This window comes from Bos indicus, chromosome 3 (assembly GCF_029378745.1).
Source record: "Bos indicus isolate NIAB-ARS_2022 breed Sahiwal x Tharparkar chromosome 3, NIAB-ARS_B.indTharparkar_mat_pri_1.0, whole genome shotgun sequence".
Classification (NCBI taxonomy): domain Eukaryota; kingdom Metazoa; phylum Chordata; class Mammalia; order Artiodactyla; family Bovidae; genus Bos; species Bos indicus.
In genome coordinates this window covers 14164036-14183091 of record NC_091762.1, presented here as the reverse complement: position 1 = coordinate 14183091, position 19056 = coordinate 14164036, and the positions used below count along the sequence as shown (strand labels likewise).

The 19056-nt window shown below is 57.1% G+C and overlaps 1 protein-coding gene across 1 annotated transcript; it reads right to left on the bottom strand.

Annotated features, from left to right (window-relative positions):
* Nucleotides 1–321: 321 nt before the first annotated feature.
* On the bottom strand, nucleotides 322–18954 carry INSRR (insulin receptor related receptor). Its single transcript, XM_019952949.2, has 23 exons — nucleotides 18481–18954; nucleotides 16849–17007; nucleotides 13067–13618; nucleotides 11221–11524; nucleotides 10984–11126; nucleotides 10649–10793; nucleotides 9566–9780; nucleotides 9163–9289; nucleotides 6988–7226; nucleotides 6614–6781; nucleotides 6326–6521; nucleotides 6091–6132; nucleotides 5793–6013; nucleotides 5401–5537; nucleotides 5155–5317; nucleotides 4814–4919; nucleotides 4054–4106; nucleotides 3642–3871; nucleotides 2857–2967; nucleotides 2568–2727; nucleotides 2155–2284; nucleotides 1900–2034; nucleotides 322–1418 (listed from the first exon to the last, which is right to left on the bottom strand). The coding sequence occupies exons 1-23, from the start codon at nucleotides 18647–18649 to the stop codon at nucleotides 1175–1177; spliced, it is 4149 nt and encodes a 1382-aa protein (XP_019808508.2). The 5' UTR covers nucleotides 18650–18954; the 3' UTR covers nucleotides 322–1174.
* Nucleotides 18955–19056: the final 102 nt, after the last annotated feature.

Here is a 19056-nt window from a genome sequence, read left to right as displayed (position 1 = left end):
GTGGAAACAGCGAGAGATGACCTAAAGATGAGGTGTGGGGGACGGGTTGGTGAGGCTGGGAGGCCGGATACAAAGGTTCCCCTGCCGGGCTCAACCACTTCTGGCCGCCTGAGCTGCAGATAATAGCAGGATTGTCCTGCTTCACTGCCATGGCAACCCTGGCTGCTCAGGTCCTCATGGAGGTGGTGTTTGACAGCAGTGTATTTATCCTGTATCACTGCCTCAGGGTCACCACCTCAAGTCCCCAAGGAGGGAGGGAGGAAGTTCATCCAGTGTTAAGACCATATAGATGGAGAGATAATGGGCTGCCCGGGACCAGGGTACAGACAGACCTCGGCCTTTATTATGCCTTCTCCAGTCTTCCCACGAGAGGCGGGGGTGGGGGGGCAGGAGTCAGGGCAGGGAGGAAGCAAGGCTCTTAAGGCCTTAATAATCCCAGGGCAGGAGGGGGGTGGAGGGGAAGGGCCTGGGAGAAGGGGTGCATCTGCACCGAGGGAAGGCCCTGGAGAAGAGGAAGGGGGAGCACCAAGCTTGGGGTCCCTGGGTGAGGCAAAGGAGAGGAAGGGGAGAGGCAGGCCCCGAGGCCAGGCTGGGGAGCCACTCAGCAAGGTCCCTGCGTTCTCCCCACAAGCGCTATGGCGTGGGGCAGGGGAGGCGGTGAGACACAGCGGTACCAAGAGCAGCCATCTGGATGCTCAGCCCCAGCATCCCAAACTCGGGCAGAGAGGCTTCCAGGCCCAAGTCTGGTGGCTCATGTGGTTTCTAGCGTGTTGATGGCCCCGGATGTCCACAGGAGCTCCAAAACCGCCGGTGGGGTCCCCAGACCCTGCCTTCAGAGCAGATCGGCCTCTCTTTCTAGCCTGAGTAGGCTCTCTCACTCAGAGCGTCTTGTCCACCGTCTAATCTCCACTCCTGCTGTGGCCTTGTTTACTTTCTCACGGAGAACTCAGATTCCTGAGAAAATCTTTCCTGCCACGACTCAGCTGTGGTCTCCCTGTCACCCCCCAGCCTGTCCCGCTCTGCTCTGTCTCCTTCGGCTGTCTCAGCATGGGGCTGGGGTGTGAACGTCTCAGCCTCTCATGGCTGCAAAGCTCAGGTCCCTTCCTCTCTGTCCGTGGGAGGTCCCTTCCTCTCTGTCTGTGGGAGGCCAATCAGCCAGGGAATGGGGTGCCCCTCAATGTCCTGGACCCCCATTCTGGGGGCTGAAGTCTGAGGAGGCCTCTTTTGGGGTTCGGGGGGAGTCAGGCTCTGCATCTGTGGGCAGCAGGGAGGCCCGGGCTCCCCGGCATTCTGGGCTGTGATAGAAGGAGAGGAGGCGGAAGGAGGGCCTCAGCTCCTCCTGTATGCTGTCCAGGATGTGGGTAAAGGTGGGGCGCAGGCGCGGGTTCTGCTGCCAGCAGCGCTGCATCAGCTCCTGCCTGGTGGAGGTAGGGGGCAGTGTCAGAGAGGTGCGCGCCTCCTGCCTCCTGCACTGAGAGGGTCAATGAGTGTGATGGAGGGGGTCATGGAGGGGGTCATGGGGGGAGTATGTCTGCTCAGGTCTGTGCTGTGCTTGGTTGTTCAGTCATGTCCGACTCTTTGTGACCCTATGAACTGTAGCCTGCCAGGGTCCTCTGTCCATGGGATTCTCCAGGCAAGAATACTGGAGTGGGTTGCCATGCCCTCCTTCAGGGGATCTTCCCAATCCAGGGATGTAACCTAGGTCTCCTGCACTGCAGACGGATTCTTCACCAACTGAGCTTGGGTCACAGGGGAGTAAATGGGGGTTGCAGTGGGGATTTCAAGTTGGAGGGCTCAGAGCTGGGGATCAGTGTAAGTAGAAGCCTCAGAGACTCCCAGGGGTGGGGCAGATGTTGGCAGAGGGCAGGGCTGAGGCAGGGCCAGGCTGGGGTGACTCACAGCTGAACCGGACAGCTCTCCAGCTCTTCCAGGACTCCACCATCCACGACGAACTTGAGCACCTGCTCATTGGATAGGCCCTGGTAGGGTTGTTCAGCCAGGGTCACGATCTCCCAGAGCACCACGCCGAAGGACCTGGGAGGACAGGGAGGAGGGCCTGAGCCCCGCATGCTTCATGCAGCTCAGCACGCCCTAGGGAGTGCATGCCAGACCCTGCCTCCACACCCCTGAGCCCCCGCTCCAGCCAGGCCCCACCAGACGTCAGAGTGGGTGGTGAAGATCCCGTCTTTGAGGGACTCGGGGGCCATCCAGCGCACAGGCAGCAGCCCCTTCCCGCCCTTGCGGTAGTAGTCTGTCTCATACACGTCTCGAGTCATCCCGAAGTCTGGAAAGGGAGGGTGGACAGGGTGTGGGGCAGCAGAGCCAGTCACCAGCTCCTGCCCCAGGAGTACCTCTCCCAACCCCCTCCACCTCCACAGTCTCCAGGAATCCTGGACTGTAAGGGCTCCAAGGACCTCAGAGATCATCCCATCCAAATTCTGCTGTCCTCAGATGGGGAGACGGAGATCCAGGTCAGGGGGCGATCAGGGACAGGCCTGGGTCTTCTCCTGCCTTGCTGGGGGAGTCTCTCTACCCAGGCTGCCCCACCTGCCTGGTCCCCTCTGTACCCCCAATCTTGACAGTGAAGTCCTGGGACACCATGCAGTTCCGGGCCGCTAGGTCTCGATGCACAAACTTGTTGGCAGCAAGGTAGGCCATGCCATCTGCAATCTCACCAGCCATCTGGATCATATCTCCCAGTGCTGGCCGTGGGAGCCCAGGATTGTTCTAGAACCAAGAGACGGGCTGTTGAAGCAGGAACTTGAGGCTGGACTCCTGCATAAGGATTATGCCTTCAACTGCCCAAGTCCTTTCTAATTCCCCAGCTCCTCCACCCAGAAGCTTCCTGGTCCCCACCTCTGCCTCGGGCCGCAGAGATCGAAGATGGCTCTTGAGATCCCCTCGGGTCATTAACTCCATGATGACCAGAGTTGGCTGGCCCTGAGACACCACGCCCAGGAGACGTACCTGGCATGGAGAGAGAGCCTCGTTGCGGGTCTACTCAGCTCCCTTTGACCCACTTGGCCAAAACCTTGTTCTGCTGTGACCACAACCTGACTCAGACAACAACCCTCCTAACCCTAGCCATGACCATAACCCTCATCTTGACCTAACAATGACCTTGACCCCAACCCATGACCTTTTTAAAATAAAATATATTTATTTGGTTGCCGCTGGGTCTTAGTTGTGGCACATGGGATTTTTTTTTTTAAGTTGATGGCACACAGGATCTTTAGTTGTGGCATCTGGGATCTAGTTACCTGACTAGGGATCGAACCTAGGCCCCCTGCATTGAGAGCATGGAATCTCAGCCACCGGACCACTAGGGAAGTCTCCGTAATCCATGACCTTAATTGTATCTATCATCTCAGTCTTCATGATTGGCTCAATTCTGACCTTGATTCCAATCACCCTCCTAATAATGCTCTGAACACTCAGATTTGACCTTCAACCATGACTGATCTCAGCCCTAGCCATGATCCTGTTATAGCCCTACCATGACTTTTAATCCAGTTAGGATCCTAACCACAGTCCCAGTCCTGGACTTGATGGTGCCCTGACGTCATCTCTGATCTTTCCCCTCTAACCACATGACCTTCATCCTAATTCTGACCTTGATATTGGACTTGACCCTTCCTTACCACATGGTGACACTTGAATGCCTTCATGACAGAGGCTTCCTTGAGGAACTCAATGCGTTCTCGTGGGCTGGCCAGCTCATTCACGGTCTTCAGGGCCACCGGCGTGGGCTCCTCTCCAACCTCCAGTCCTTGTGCCAGCCCCTCGTATACCATCCCGAAAGAGCCCTGGCCCAGTTCTCGGATTATGGAGATCTGCTCCCGAGGCACCTCCCACTCATCGGGGATGTACACTGAGAGGAAGTGGGGGTTCACAGGCAAGGACACTGCTCTCTGCCGCACCTCCACCCACCCTCTTCCTTCTTGAAGGGCTCAGGTCCCAAGGCTGCCTTCTCCAAGATGGCCTGGAAGTCTGTCTCTTCTCCCCTCCGGTCTCCCTTCCCCACACCACCTGTCCAGCCACCCCCAGACCTACTGTGAGAGGCGCTGAAGTATTCCGGATTCACAGAGGCATACAGGGTGCTGTTTCTGCAATGGGAGGTGAGGGGGGGTCAGCCTGGAAGGGTCCTCGGGAAGGAAGGAGCCATGTCAGAGGACAAGGAAGAAGGGTATTCCAAGGAGGAAGGAAGTTACTGATCCTATCTTAGCTCTGGTCAGGGTGACCCCTAGGGAACCCCAAGGACTTCCCAAGCTAGTCTTGGTCCTAGTCCTGGGATCTGGGGTCTGACAGGCTGGGAATAGGGAGGACAAAAGTAGCGAGGCTCTGGTTTCCTCAGCTAGTCCTCAGAACCAGCTAATCAAAGTCCTGTCCTCAGTTCCCTGTCATATTCAGCTCTAGAGGGATCTGACATCAAGAAGCCCAGGACACATCCTGAGATTTCCTGCTTCTTTCTCTGCTATGATCGGACCAGTTTCATTAGCTCTCAGGAGGGCCTCAGCTGCCCGTCTGAGAGTGTGGTGACCAACAGTCCCAGGATGCCCAGACTGAGGGGTTTCCCAGAATATAGGACTGTTACTACTAAAATCAGGAAAGTCCCTGGCAAACATGGACAAGTTGGTCACCCTAACTAAAAAGCATGTCTCTTTTCTCCAGGTAAGTCAGTGCCCCAGGGGAAGAGTTACTGTTTCTAAGGAAGTCCTTTTTGCTGTCTCATCTATTACCATCTGATTGCACTGATGTTATGATGAGGGCTCAGAGAAGAAGGGTGTTAGGAATCAGTGGGACTCGTCATCACCTCTTCTTGCTGTAGAAGAAACCAAGGACAGCAAGAATGATGAGCAGCATGAGCCCCGCAGGGGTGACGGTGAGAAGGACGTGCAGCCCCCCAGAGTCTTCCTCCTCTGGTGGCCAGAAGACAGCAGAGGGTCAAAGATGGAGAAGTCAGAAAAAAAGAAAAAACAATAATAATTGTAAAAAGATGGCGAAGTCAGGGGGTCAAGGACACAGTGGGAGATGAGGATGTGGGGCGGATGGGGTGGAAGGTGGAGGGGCCTGCGGTTTCCACAATGGGAGATGTGGGTGGGGGCCCAGGTGGGGCTGTTTGGGAATACAGGTCTGAGTCAGAGGCCTGCATACCCGGGCCAGGGATGTAGAAAGCGACACTGTCTGTCCAGGAGCCGTTGCCAGCCAGTGAGGTTGCCCGAACTCTGGCAGAGTAGTTTCCAGGAGGCAGCAGGGCCAGGTGGACACCCCCAAATTTGGCATATCGCAGGCGGGACACACACAGCACTGTGGCCTCCTGAGGGCAGCACAGAATAGCTGGCTGGGAAGAGGATGGAGGGGCAGGCCGGGGCTAGGTTAGGTGTCTCCAGGGGTGCCTACCTCTCCCAGGCGGCGGTACTTGATTTCGTACTTCAGAATGAGTCCGTTGGGGTCCGGTGGCTCAAGCCAGCGCAGGAGAACACTGCTCTTGCTGGCTGCCTCCCAGGCCACTTTTCCTGGGATACCATCAGCCTCTCCTGCAGGAGAGGCCATCAGGCAACTCGACTACAATTATTCTTCTCACCTTCATGTTCAAACGCAAGGGGGCTAAACTGGGAGGTTCAAGGAAACTCTGGGATTATGGGGACTGGCAGGAGTGAGCAAGGAGAGGCCCTGAGGTTGGAGGGGGCAGGGAGGTGGGAGGTTGTCAAACTGGCTAGTTAGAGCACTAATTAGATAGGGTCCTTGGGGTCGGTGTGTGGGCAGGGTAGAGCTGGGGGAGGGTCACCTACTGTGGGGCATGGTGCGCGCAAAGACGAAGGTGGCCGCGCTGCAGCCCACGGTGTGCGCCGCGTGGTTGCAGGCATGGATGTCGATCCGGTACTCTGTGAAGTGGCGCAGGCCACTCAGCACCGCTCGCTCCCGGGGCACTTTGTCCTCTTGGATCTTGAAATCCGAGCTGTTTCCCCCAAGCCTGAGGGCCTCGGCTGCCCGTCGGCTCCTCCCTGAGTCCCTAGAGAGGGCGCAAGTCAGAGCCATGGCCCCGCCTCGGGAACCGCTCTTCTCGGCCCCTGCTCCGTCCCCGCTCACCTTTGAGGGCTCTTATTGATGGATGTCACCTTCCAAGGGGATCTGGGAAGACCAGAGACGACCCTGTCAGGCTCATCTGGAACGCGCCCCAGTGCTCTCTGCAGGGGCGCACCGCCTCCTAACCCACCCACAATCTCAGGCCCCGCCCACAACCCCTCCCCACCCCCCCTCCCCTCACAAACCCCGCCCATCAGCTCCCTGCACTCCCGCCTGGCTTTCTCGCGCCGAGACGCACTTGGGAATGGTGATGGCGTTGTGTAGAAAGTTTTCAAACTTCTTCTGGAACGACGCCTCCTGTGCCTCCAGCGGTGGTAGGACCTGCCCAGGAGGTGGGTGCTGGCAAGGGCAGCAGCCAGGCTCCCTGTCGGCCTCGAGTTCCCCGTCTTCTCCGTCGAAGCGGGGGTCGTTGTTGCTGGTGGGCAGCCGCAAGCCTGGAGGGGCGGCGGGCAAGGAAGTAGTTAGCCTGGCCGCGCCCGCAGCCCGAGACCCCAACCCCTCCGGCCCGCGCCTCCTCCCTGCGCACCGCGGTGGCAGTAGTCATTGAGGTAGAGGTCGCTGTCCTCTGCCAGACGTTGCCACAGCACCAGGTAGTAGGTGATGTTTCCGTTGCGCTGGGTCGGTGGCTTCCAGCGCACCAGCAGGTGGGAGGAGGAATTGGACGTGGAGATGACATCCTGGGGCACTGTGGGCGCTGAGGGTGGGAGGAGGGTACACCTGAGGGACTGCAGATCCCCCTTTTAAATACTGTCTGGTAATGGGCCCTTCTTTCTGAGGTCCGGCCTCCCAGCCTCTGTAGGCCAGGTGTTCAGTGACCCAGCTTCTCTATTTCTGGTGTTCTTCCATTCTCAGTAGGGTCCAGGCATCTAGCTCCCACCCCCTCCAAAGGCTTCAGCCTACCTGCAGGTAAGGTTCGGAGGTAGACGATGGGGCTTTGGGCTCCTTGGTGGGGGCTGTCCTCCGCTGTGGTCAGTGTGATGGCCCGTACAAACACGGCATACTGTGTCCAGGGCTTGAGCGGGGCTAGGGTCACCCCCGGCTCCTGGGTGCGGCTAAGGGGCAGCTCCACATCCAGTAGGTTCCAGCTCTGGGCCCCACAGGCATCTGGACCTACGTACTCTGTGGCATTCTGGAATGGGCTGAACAAGCCATCCCTGGAGTTGAGGGGCGGCTCATTTAGCTCTGCCCCCTCTTCTCTGAGCCACTCCAAGCCTGCCACTGTCCTTCTTCTCCCGGGGTGTGCAAGGGCATTCAGAAGCAGATGTGGGTCTGCCCTTTGGGGCAGGTGCCCTGTTGGCATGACTCACTCACTGAGTGGATCTGCTCAGAGCTTAAACTGAGCCATGATCCACAGTATATAGGGCTTCCCTGGTGGCTCAGACAGTAAGAATCCTCCTGCAGTGTGGGAGACCTGGGTTCCATCCCGGGTTGGGAAGATCCCCTGGAGAAAGGAATGGCTACCCTCTCTAGTATTCTTGCTTGGAGATCTCCATGGACAGAGAAACCTGGCAGGCTGTAGTCCATGGGGTTGCAAAGAGTCAGACATGACTGAACGACTAACACACACATACACACACACGCACACACCCCACAGTATATATATCTAAGGGAGCACAGCCTTAGCCACACTGCAAGGCAGATGCCAGGGGAGTTTCCTGAAAAACCTCTAAGACTGTCTGCCCTTTGAGTCCAAGGCAGCCATGTATAGTCATGCAGAATGTGAGCTGCACAAGCCAGAGCTTGGGGGGTGGGTTTACATTGCGGTCCATGTTAGCACTCCTCAATATGTGGACCAGAAGATTCAGCATTACCTGGGAGCTTTTTAGAAATGCAGATTTACAGGGCAGTCCAGGGCCTGCCCAAGACTAATGGAATCAGAATCTATGGGGGTGGGGCTCAGGAATCTCCTTTTAACAAACTGTCCAGTTCGTCATGCTAAAGTCCTTCATCTTCTACTGAGGCCTAGGAGTAGATTGGCCCTGTGAGTAGATTTTTCTCCCCCACTCTGTGCGTGTGTCTGTACTAAGTTGCTCAGTTATGTTCTGACTCTCTGTGGCCCCATGGACTGTGGACTGTAGCCCACTAGGCTCCTCTGTCCATGGACTTTTCCAGGCAAGAATACTGGAGTGGGTTGCTGTTTCCTATTCTGGGGGATCTTCCCGACCCAGGGTTCAAACCTGTGTCTCCTGTGTGGCAGGCAGATTCTTTACCATTGTGCCACCTGGGTTCCCTTAGGCCCTGTGCTAGCAAGCAACTAAAATCTCTCCATTTTAATTCACAGGAAATTATTCCGATCCAGGTAGCTCCCATCTTCCATCTACCGTAAAGAGTGACAGTACTCTTCACTCCATGTCTCTCGTCTAAAGATTTCTATTTTTGATTCTAGCCATGCTTTTGGAGAAGTCCTTCCTGTGGTCTAACCACTATCCATCCTGCTATGGTCGGTACATTCTCTCCAAAGAAAAGAGCAGTTGGTTCTTGGTTGTCCCTGCTACCGCCCTTCCTCAGGCTTTAATGAAATGCTGGCAAAGATGTGGATAAAACTGGCCAAATTAGTGGGTACTTCCCAAACCGCTGCTGGGGCAGGAGCATGTGGTCAGTACAAAACATTAGCATAGTGAATTGAGCTTTAATTATCCAAGTCTTCCCAGCAGGGCGCCTCTCCTGGGCTTTCAGAAATCCTGACTGCCCGCTCTTCATCACTGGGTGAGATAAAACTGAGGCATGGAGGGATGAAGAAAGTGAGAGGAGAGCCAGACGTGAGCCCTACAAGGGAGTGAGACTCGGGGTTCTTGGCTTTCTGGCTTTCTACAGCCCCGCAGGGTTCTGCCCTCACCTACGTGCGGTCAACAAATTTGCCTGGTCAGGCTCTGACCCGCAACCCCGCTCTGGCCCGGCCCGGCCCGGCCCGGCCCCGCCGCGCCCCGCCCCGCCGCGCCCCGCCCACTGACCCCGCCCCGCCGCGCCCCGCCCACTGACCCCCGCCCCGCCCACTGACCCCGCCCCGCCCGCCCCGCCCACTGACCCCCGCCCCTCTCTGGCCCCACCCTCTCTGGCCCCGCCCCCGCCACTCACGACTCCTTGTAGTACACAATGAAGCTGAGTAGGTCGCGAGCCTCAAGCGGTTCATAGCGCTCCCATCGCAGCAAGATGCGATTGGCCTCCGTCACGTTGGACACAAAGCGCAGAGTGCGAGTCTGGCCTGGGTGGGGTAAAAGGCGAACACCTGCTTTTGACCACGTTGAGAACACCTGCTTGAGCCTCCTACTCCCAAGCCCCCACCCTGACCCCGCAGCATCCTGCCCCTTAACGTGGCCTCTGAAGAGAACTTATCCCATCGTTCCCTTCAAGCCTCCCCTCCACTTGAGAGCGTGTCTGGTGTGTTCTAGTGTGTGTGTGTGTGTGTGTGTGTCTGGGTGTTCCTTGGGGTCCCCTCTCTCACTGCCAAGGTGCCAGGGCTTGGGGTGTCGGGCCTTACAGGCAGCGCGGTCTCCGTTGGTGCGGGGGTTGATCTCAGCCTTGTTTTGCCGTCCCTTAGTGCCAGTCACCTCCTCCAAGCGGTAGATGTGCTCCAAGCAGAGGCGTGGGTTGAAGGCGAAGTATATCTTGCCCACAGGAATGGTGAGCCCTGCAGCCACCCAGGAACCCAGCTGCTGTAGGTTCTGGTTATCCAGCACGTACAAGGTGTAGTTCCTGGGGGAGGCCAGGGGACCTTGCTCTGCATGGCAGGTGGGGGCAAAGGATGAGGAAGGGTGTGTCTTATGGGCTCTTCCTGAAGGGTCTGCACTGGGGGCACAGGGGAGGAGGGGCACACAGGGGAGGAGGGGCACACAGCAGCCCACCCACACCGGTACACGTGGGGCATTAGTACACACCCACTCTGTGCCACTGACCAGGAGTGTGACGTCCAGCAAGGCACCCACGTTCTGTGTTTTTCTCATCAGTGAAATGGGGCCAACAGTTTTTCCACCTTCCTCCTTCCTGCATCTCACGTTAATTGAGCACCTGCTCTCTGCCAGGCTCTGTCCTGGCTTTGGGGACACAGGGCGGAGTGAGACTCAGCCTGGGGCTGTGCCTTTCCAGCTGGAGTGGGGACACCCTGGGGGGTACGCGAGAAACCACTTGGCTGGATGATAATTTAAAACATTATTTTGAAAAATCCTGGCTACATTAAGGGTAAGCTTCGACTGGTAGAGGTAGGAACGGGTTTCAAACCCAGGGAGTTTGCTCTGCAGCTAAGAGGATCAGATGACAACAATTATAGGCAATCCGTATAGGGTGATATGTAAATACAGTTTTATGTAATTGTGTGTATTTTGTTTCAGGCTCTGTTTTAAGTGCTTTATACATAACAGCTTCAGTAATATTCTCAACAGCCCTAAGAAATAAGTAGTGTTATGTTAACCCCATTTTACAGATGAGAAAGTTGAGGACCAGAGAAGTTAACCTACCCAGAGGCACATAGTTAGTAAGTAGCAGAGCTGGTTCCCGCACACTTGACTACAGTTTGGGGAATGTTGGGGAGGAGATATGATAGAGGAAACTATTTCTGATCCCTTACCCATCCACCATGGTGTCCCCCCGGATAAGTTTGAGGTTCTTGAAAAAGCCTAGGGACACGAGGGCAAAGGAGTGCTTGATTTTGAGGAACCCAGTGATGGTCTCTACCAGTCCTAGGCTTCGCTGCAGCTCCAGCTCCAGGTTATCTGGGGATGGGGAAGACAGGACTGGAGCCGGGGCAAGGAAAGTGATGGGTCCATTGTGGGGGAGCTGGCTGGGGGCCCAGGGAAGGGGGCCCTCAGGGCAGGGACCCAGGATGATGGAAAGTGGTGCTTTAGCTGGGTCATTGTAAGGGGTGTGGCCAGGAGGAAGGGTGTGGCTCTGGAAGGCACTAACAGCCTTGACGGAGGTTGAGGATGAGGCTCCCTTCCACGTGGGTGCAGCCCACCAGATCCTGTGCTGCCTGGACAGAGTCGATGGTCTTGGTGCCCACTTTGCACTCTTTGGGGCACAGCCCCTCGCATTTGTGGCAGAATATGCTAGTAGGGGCAAGCAGAGGATGTGGCATGAGTCCTGGACCAGTGTGGGCCTCCTCACTGCTCCAAGGGTGCCCCCCACCCACCCGACACTCACCTGCTGTCATTACGGGTGAAGCCTGGAGGGCACTGGGCCAGACAACTACCCTGGTGGATGCCGAAAGTGGAGGCACGGCCAGGCACAGAGCGCAGGCTGGCACAGCGCTCCGCTGTGACACAGCGCCAGGACTCATGCTGGTAGGTGCCTGGCGGGCAGGCCCGGTGGCAGGCACCCTGGAAGTAGAGGTGGCGGCAGGCGACGCAGGCACGGGGGTCTTCCGGCCGGCTGCAGCCTCCCAGGCACTCGGCGTGGCAGCACTCGCCCCTGACTGTGCAGGCCAGCCCCCGAGGACAGGGGCACACTGTGGGCAGAGTGCTGCGTTAGACCTTACCTGCACCTCCTTGGTCCTGCCCCGCCCTCTCCCTGAGGGCTAATACTCTTGGTCTGCACCCAGATCCGTCCAATTCAGATGACACTGGTTGCCAACTCTTCCCCAGATGGGGGCTCTTGAAGATACGGACCACGGCCCCTCTCTGTGACTCCCCACCTCCCACAGTGCCTAGTCAGGGGTATTGGAACTCAGGACCAAGCAGTGACCTTGTCCATCAGGGCTCCTGCTCCCCAGCCTGCTGTCCTGTCTAGGCCTGGTGCCCAGATCATCGCTGGGCATGGGGCCAAGGTGAACCAGCCAGCTTCTCTTGAGGAGTGAGGACTAGGGCCAGGTGGACCTGGGAGTGTGTGGGAGAAGGGGCCACCCCTGGTCATTCGATCCAGGCCTCTGCCCATCCCTCCTCCCTCTTCAGTCTCTGCCCTGGGTGGAAGGTAGCCCCAAGCAGATGTGGGGCTGGGTGCCAGGAGCCTGGCTCCTTTGCACAGTGGCAGCTGGATGTGTCCATGGGAGCGATGCGTGTGGCAGGGGTCAGCCAGGGCATGTTGACACTATACACGAGAGAGGACATGAAGCAGCTGTGTTTACAGCCAACAGGGAGACTTCGGGGTGGGGGCACAGCAGATATAGCAGGGATCTGGTTACTCTTCTGCCCTGATGCTGAGGCACTGGGGTGAAGAGAGCTGACCTCCAGGGGCTGCATGGAAGGAACCCCAGCTTGGGGACCCCAGATCTGCTTCCAACCTCTCAAGGTTCCTTTCCCTCCTCCACAACCTTCACCTCCTCCTCCAACCATCCCGCCTTATTCCACTCCTCCTTTTCTCCACCCTTTCCTTCTGCTTCCCCTCCAGGCACCTTACCTCCTAAAAAAGGTCCCACATCACATATTTGTCCTCTCCTGTCCTGTTCTTCATCTGCCTCCTCCTCCTTTCTTCTTCCGCCCAGCTCCCAACCTCCCCACTGCAGTACTGCCAGCCTGTACTGTGGCCGTTTGCACCAGACACAGAACTAGTTACCATGGTCCAGGCACTCTTGTGATGTTTTACAGAACAGTTTGCTCCTCATCACAGTGCTACGATCATTTTACAAATGAGGAAATCGAGGCACAGAGAGGCGAAACGAACATCGCCAGTAAGTAGTAAAGCTGAGATTCGAACCCAGGACAGTCGGCTTTGCTCTTGACCTCTGCCTCATTCTGCGTCTTGTGCAGCTGCCTCGTATCCATTCACGCTACTCTTCTCCCCCATATTCAACTTATACTTTTCTTTTACTGTCTCCATGACTACCTGACACTGTCTTGCGCCTACCCCTTGACTACCTGATGCTACGTCAGTTATTTAACTTTTTTGAACCTCAGTTTCCTCATCTGCAAAATGGGAATAAAGACATAGGATGAATGACAGTTAAAATAAATAGTGTCAGCAAAGTACTGACACATACCATCTTATGGGTGCCCAGTGCCGTCTGCCTCTGCCCTCCCTGCGCTCCCTGGCCCTCTTCTGGGCCAGTGCCCACCTTTCTGGCAGTGACTGGAGGTCCAGCACCTGTAGTCGGTGTGCCCGCTGAAGGTGGTCCTGGCACAGGGCTCACCCGTGGTGCCCAGCAGGCCTGGGCACACATCGGCACACTCCTCGCCCAGCTTGTTGCCCACAATGTGGTTGGCACCAGGTGAAGGCTGCAGCAGACCCCAGTCAATGGTGGAGAGATGGCAGAGCTCCTGGTTCTTCTCCACACGCACAGCCCCACGCAGAACGGCCCCCAGTGCCGGCAGCCCCACATCCCGCATGTGTGGCATCTCGAAGATGACCAGCGCATAGCCCAGGAAGAGGCGGGCACCGCGGATGACTGCCAGGTTGGGGAAGAGGTCACGCAAGCTCTCCAGGCCATAGACCCGGAAGAGCAGCAGGTAGTCGGTGACCTGGGTGAGGCGTGGGAAGCTGAGGCCACGGAAGTCCTCGCCGGTGGCTGTGAACATGAGCAGGATCTGCAGGTGGCCCTCCACCACGCTGCAGTTCTCCAGCCGCCGCAGCTCTGCCACGTCTGAGCGGATGTCCAGGCTGGGGCACACTGTGGGTACAAGCGGCAGGTAGCCATCAGCACAGCTTGGGCCAAGCACCCCATCCTGCTCTGGCAGCTGGGGAGGAGGGAACCACACTGGGAGGGAACATTAAGGCAGAGTCAGGCTCTGCTGTGGGTGTGGGGGGAACCTCCTCTCTGGGCCTCAGAGGCTTCATCCGCAGCTTACAGGATCCCCACCAGAGGAGCCCACCTGGGCAAAAGTGACCTTCCCTCCCAAACTCACGTCCCCTTCTCAGTTGACTGCAACTTCCTTCTTGCAGTCAGACTCCAAAGCGAAAGCCTCCATCATTCCTTTCCTTCTCTAACCCCCACACCCTGTGAGCTCCACCTTTAAAATATACCCAGAATCGCATTCACCGCTTTCACCATCGTCTTCTCCAGACTTTACAGTAATAGCTTCCTAAATGGTCTCCCCACTTCCGCCCTCTCCCCCTCTCTCTCCTATCCTCCACTCCACAGCCAGAGTGGAAACACACCACACAAGTTGGATCACACTCCTCTACCGCTCACAGCACCCTAGCGGCCTCCATCTCACTGATGAAAAGCTGAAGTCCTTACCACAGCCTACATGGCCTCTGCACTTCTCCCACTTTATCCCCTTTTTCTCTTTTCTTCAGAGACACCGGCTGTCTTGTGGTTTCTCAAACGAGCCTGCCAAGCTGCTGCCTTGGGGTCTTTGCACCTTCTGCTCCCTCTGGCTAGAACACTCTTCCCTCTCCATGGCTCTTCACCTCTTTGAAGTCTTTGCTCAGATGTCACTTTCTCAGTGAGGACTTCTCTGATCACCCTATTACCTCCTACTCCCTTTCCTACTTAGTTTTCCTTCAAATGCTTAACACTGGCTAATATACAATTTACTTCTTTTGTTTGTTGTAAGCTTTAGAAGGGCAGGGGTCATCATGTAATTCATTGCTGTGTCCTTGGTGCCTGATACAGTGCTTGGCACAAAATTGGTGCTCAGTAAATATTTGATGAAGGAATGAGTGAATGAATTCTGTGACTGAGAAGCAATAGTCTGAGCTTCATACACTCCCTTTCTCTCCCAGGCCTAAGGAAGCTAGAACCTTGGTCCCAGCATCTGTTTACTTTCGAAGGAACATTCCATGGCTCCCCATTGCCAAAAGTTCAAGTTTAAATTCTTCAGCCTGACATTCCAGGACGTCGATAAACTGGGCCCCACTAGTACCTTAGAAAAGTTCCTTGGCCTGTTAACCCCTCAGTTCTTGTCCTGAAAGCCTCAGGTCAAGCCCCCATTCCCTGACCCTCTGACCCTGAGTTAATCACGTTCCCTTCAGGCTCTGCTGCACTAAGTCCAGCACTCACACCAGAATACCTGGGGTATTGCCGCAACATTGCTTTCTCTCTCTCTGTCACCATTTCTAAGGAGGGACTCTCCTGTGGTTGGGGCCCTTGTCAATCACCATGGTGCCCAGTTCGGGGCAGGAAGCACTGGGCACTCGGGGGTTGTGAGTTGAATCAACGGCATCTGGACCCCAAGTCTATTCCTCCCTCAGGGAACTGGGTGTGTCTGGATTTTTCAGGTCCCAGGACCCTGGCCCCATTTTCCTTTCTTTCCCCAAGTCACCTAGAATGGTTCCCCTAATAGGTTGCTTACCTGGCTCCTGCACTCCCTTCTCCCAAGGATACTTTCCATGGTCCTCACTTAGAAGATTCGGGTCTGAATCTTTTGGTTTGCTAGTCGAGTCCTGCTAACGTCTCCGGCGTCCACTCCCTCCACTCCTACCCAGTCCTCAAGCAACACGGCAGGCATCTTAAATACCCAGGCCCATCCCCTGATGTTTTAAAGGGGGTGGGCAGGCTAGGCTGGCTCGCTGGGGCTTACTTCATACCTTCTCCCTGTCGTCATTAATGGCCCCTGTGCTTAGCTCTACCAGCAACTGTGTGTGTCTGAGCACTTGCAGGCACACATGCACACACACAAAGAGAAAACACTTCTGGTCCCTCTAGGCAAAGGCCAATCAGGCTCTGCAGGCAGATGGGGGGTTCTTTCAGGAGCCCACATGCCACTTCCCATCATGCCCTGGCCTCTCTAGGGCTCCCCTGATGGGAGTCATTTGGAAAAACAAATCTACCGACCTTCACAGGTTAACCCCTGCCTGCCTCCCCTCCAGACATGGCCCTGTGCAGAGCTGCACTGGGAACCAGACATCTGGGTCCCCTGACCAAACACCTCCCTCCCCCACACCCCAGGGCCGTGCTCCTGTCCTGACAACTGTGCTCCTGGCTGGCATCTGCTATGCCCTGTCCTGGTGCAGCAGTGGAGGAGGGGAGGGGTGCAGGCGGTGGGGCTATGCCTTGCAGGCAGTGCCTCTGGGGACTCCGTACCCCAACCCATTCACGTCACCCTTCTGTCTCTACAGGAAGGGGAGACTCTGCTCTGCCCTGGAAGGCCCCAGTCTGAGGGCATCACGTGATCCCTGAGGCACAGAGCACTGGATTCCTGAGCTCCCTCAGTCTGGAAGGGAGACTGGAAGGGAGTCTGGAAGGGAGTCTGGAAGGGAGACTGAGATTTGGGGAGAAGGACATCTCTTACCCCTTCCGCCTCTGAATCTTCCACTCTCAGCATTTTTTCCTCTCCCTGCCAAGTCCCCAGCACCCCCAGGAGAGCCACTTTGTCTACGTGGTCCCATCCCCCAAAACTACACAGTGTTTAGCCTGGGGACTAATTTAAAGCAGCCCCCTAGCCCGATGGATGGGCCCTCAAAGTGGGGGACACAGGACAGGACCCAGAGGCAAGAGTTCAGGACACAGTCTAGCTTGCCCTTTCAGGTCTCTGAGCTTCAGTTTCCCGTCTGCACAGTGGGTTCAGTTACTTAATGGTGCCTAGTTCTCAGCTCCTTCTCATCCTGGGCCCCTTTCCCATTTAGCGGTTCTAGAAATGACCTCTAAGACTACCCCTCCCCCCACCTTGGTTCTCATTTGGGCTTTACTAGGATCACTGTTTCATAAGCAGAAACGGAGGGCATCTATCCATCCTTCTGTTTCAAGGTCCTTCTCATTCCCCAGGGAACAGAGAGGGAAACACCCTTAATGTGGGAAACTGACTGCTTTCCCTGGTGGGAAGTCCTTCTGAGAGCTACCCCCAGTCTTCATGTCCCAGTAGGGAAATGGACGCGTTCTGGGTGGAAATTCAGTGTTTGGCCTCCCAGTCTGCTAGGAGGGAGATGGGGCTCCAGGAGACAGGGCTGGGGACTCACCCTCTCTCGTGTCCAGGCCAAATCCCAAGGAGAGGAGGATTGCAAGCAGGCAGGCTACCCATGGCCACAGACTGGGCACTGCCATTGTTCTGGTCCTGTCTGTGCCCAGTCCTGGCTCCTCTCCAGATGGCTCCAGGGAGTAGAAGGGTCTGACGAGTCCTAAGGGACACAGAGACGCAGGCTTCAGAGGGAAAGGGAAGGGAAAGAGCAGAACCACAAAGAATCCTGCATAGAGATGGCAGGAGACAGAAACGAAGTAATGAGAGCCACAGAGACACAGGCAGTGACAGGCCGCTGCAGCCAGAGACTCAGTGTGCACCCGGAGACAGAGAGACGAGGACGGAGATGCAGACGGCAACGGGGAGACTCAAGCTTCCAGGGGAAGAAAGTCACACAGGGCGCTGAGCAAAAGACAGCGCCAGAGGCCTGGTCAACCCCGAGGGCGGGGGCAGAGGACAGCAGTTGGGGGTTCCGGGGCGCGCGGGACTCTCTGGGGAGAGACTCCCCGTATCCCTCCGGGCACGCTCGGCTCCCCAGCGCCAGCTGGCCGCGCTGCCACGGTATCTCCCAGGGCGGCACGCAGGGGCCGCGCCCAGCTCGCGCTTCCCCGCCCCAGACCCAACGGATTGGTTTACTGGGACCTCTCGGCTCTCTCCACCTCTCCCGCCAAGCCAAAATATTTAGCCTGACAACTCAAGGGTGGACAGGTCTGTTGGGGAAATAAGGCCAAAATACCGGGGGATGGTAGCCCTGGAACAGAGCTCCCTCCAACCCCGCTGCAGCTGCGGTGGGTCCCTCCACCCCCGCCCCTGAGGACTTATCCCAGGTGGGGTGCACGGCTAGCCCGAGCGGCAGGAAGCAGCCCCCACCCCCGGGGAACGGGTGGTTCTGAGTTCTGCCACCCTCTGCCTTGACACCTGCGGGCTAACTAACTAAGCTTGAAACCTGGAGGTTATACGACCCGTCTCCGGAATAGCCAAGCCCTTCGCTTCTCCGAGGCCCTCGCAGCCTCCTTAGGAGGCTTTTGGCGCAAGGCTCTGTCCCAGTTAAGTCCCTTGGTTCCAACCAAAATCGTGGAAAGGGCAATCACCCCGTGGGCTCCGCCTCTGTCTCGTCACCTTCCTGAATTCGGGCTGCTCGGTGGGTCGGTCTCTGTCTCTGTCGTCTTGGGGAATTGGTGGGGATATATGTGGGGCCCTGGTGGGGAAAACTCTCCCCTCGGAGGGCTTCCTTCGTGGGTTCCTTTAGAGTCCCTCCCCCAGGACCCCTCTTCCTTCCCCTTTCCCAGGCATGAGGCCCGCGGGGTGAAGGGGCTGGGACCCGTCCTCTAGCTGGTGCTGGGGACCAGGGGCTTTCCGGGTGCATGGCCTCCCTGGACCGACGTGTCCCCAGCTCCGCCCGCGGGCGGCTCCCGAGTCCGAGGAGCTAAGAGAAGATCTATTAATTTCTCCGCGCAGAAATCGATGCTCTTGTCAGAGCGGCGATCGATGCCTGCCCAGCCCAGCTTGGCCCTACCCTGCCCGAGGGCCAGTGCTGGCTGGCCCGGGTCAGTGGCTGACGCTGGGTCGCCAGGCGCAGCCCAGGGGGGGTTGCAGACCGCGCCCCCACCCACCCAACTCCGGCGGAGCTCACCCCTTGCGCGCGGGCTGCCAGCGCCACCCTGTGGTCTCTCCTGGAAATCGGCGTCTCCGTTCCCGAGTTTCCATTCTCCGGCTGTTTGGGGGCGACACCATCCCTTTCTGTCTCTTCTGTTTTTCCTTCTCCAGCTCCTGCGTTTGGTTTCTTGGGAGTCCCTCCCCATTTCTTTCTAGAGTTTAGGGAGTATTTCCCCTAATTTATCCCAAGTGACATGCACACTTCCTCAGGTACGCGCACAATGCGTAGTGAGATCTGAGGCCGGGGCCTGGCTAGGGTGACCTGGGCTACCACCGTTTCCAAGCTCAGTCATCTCACCTCCCCGCTAAATGCAGCGGCTTTAGGCTGGGAAAAATAATGTATCAACTTCCCAGTCTCCCCATTCCCAGCAGACACCTCTGAGGCTTTCTGAGGCTGCCCCTCCGCATCTACTGGAGCTGGGGGTACCTTGGGGGAGTAGGCTGACGCAGGGGGCCTCGGAAAAGGGTTGGGGCAGAGTTCGCGACTTAGAAGAGGAGAGGGCGGGGTTGGAGACAGAAGGGGCGGGGCGAGGCCGGGCGGAGGCCTCTGGCT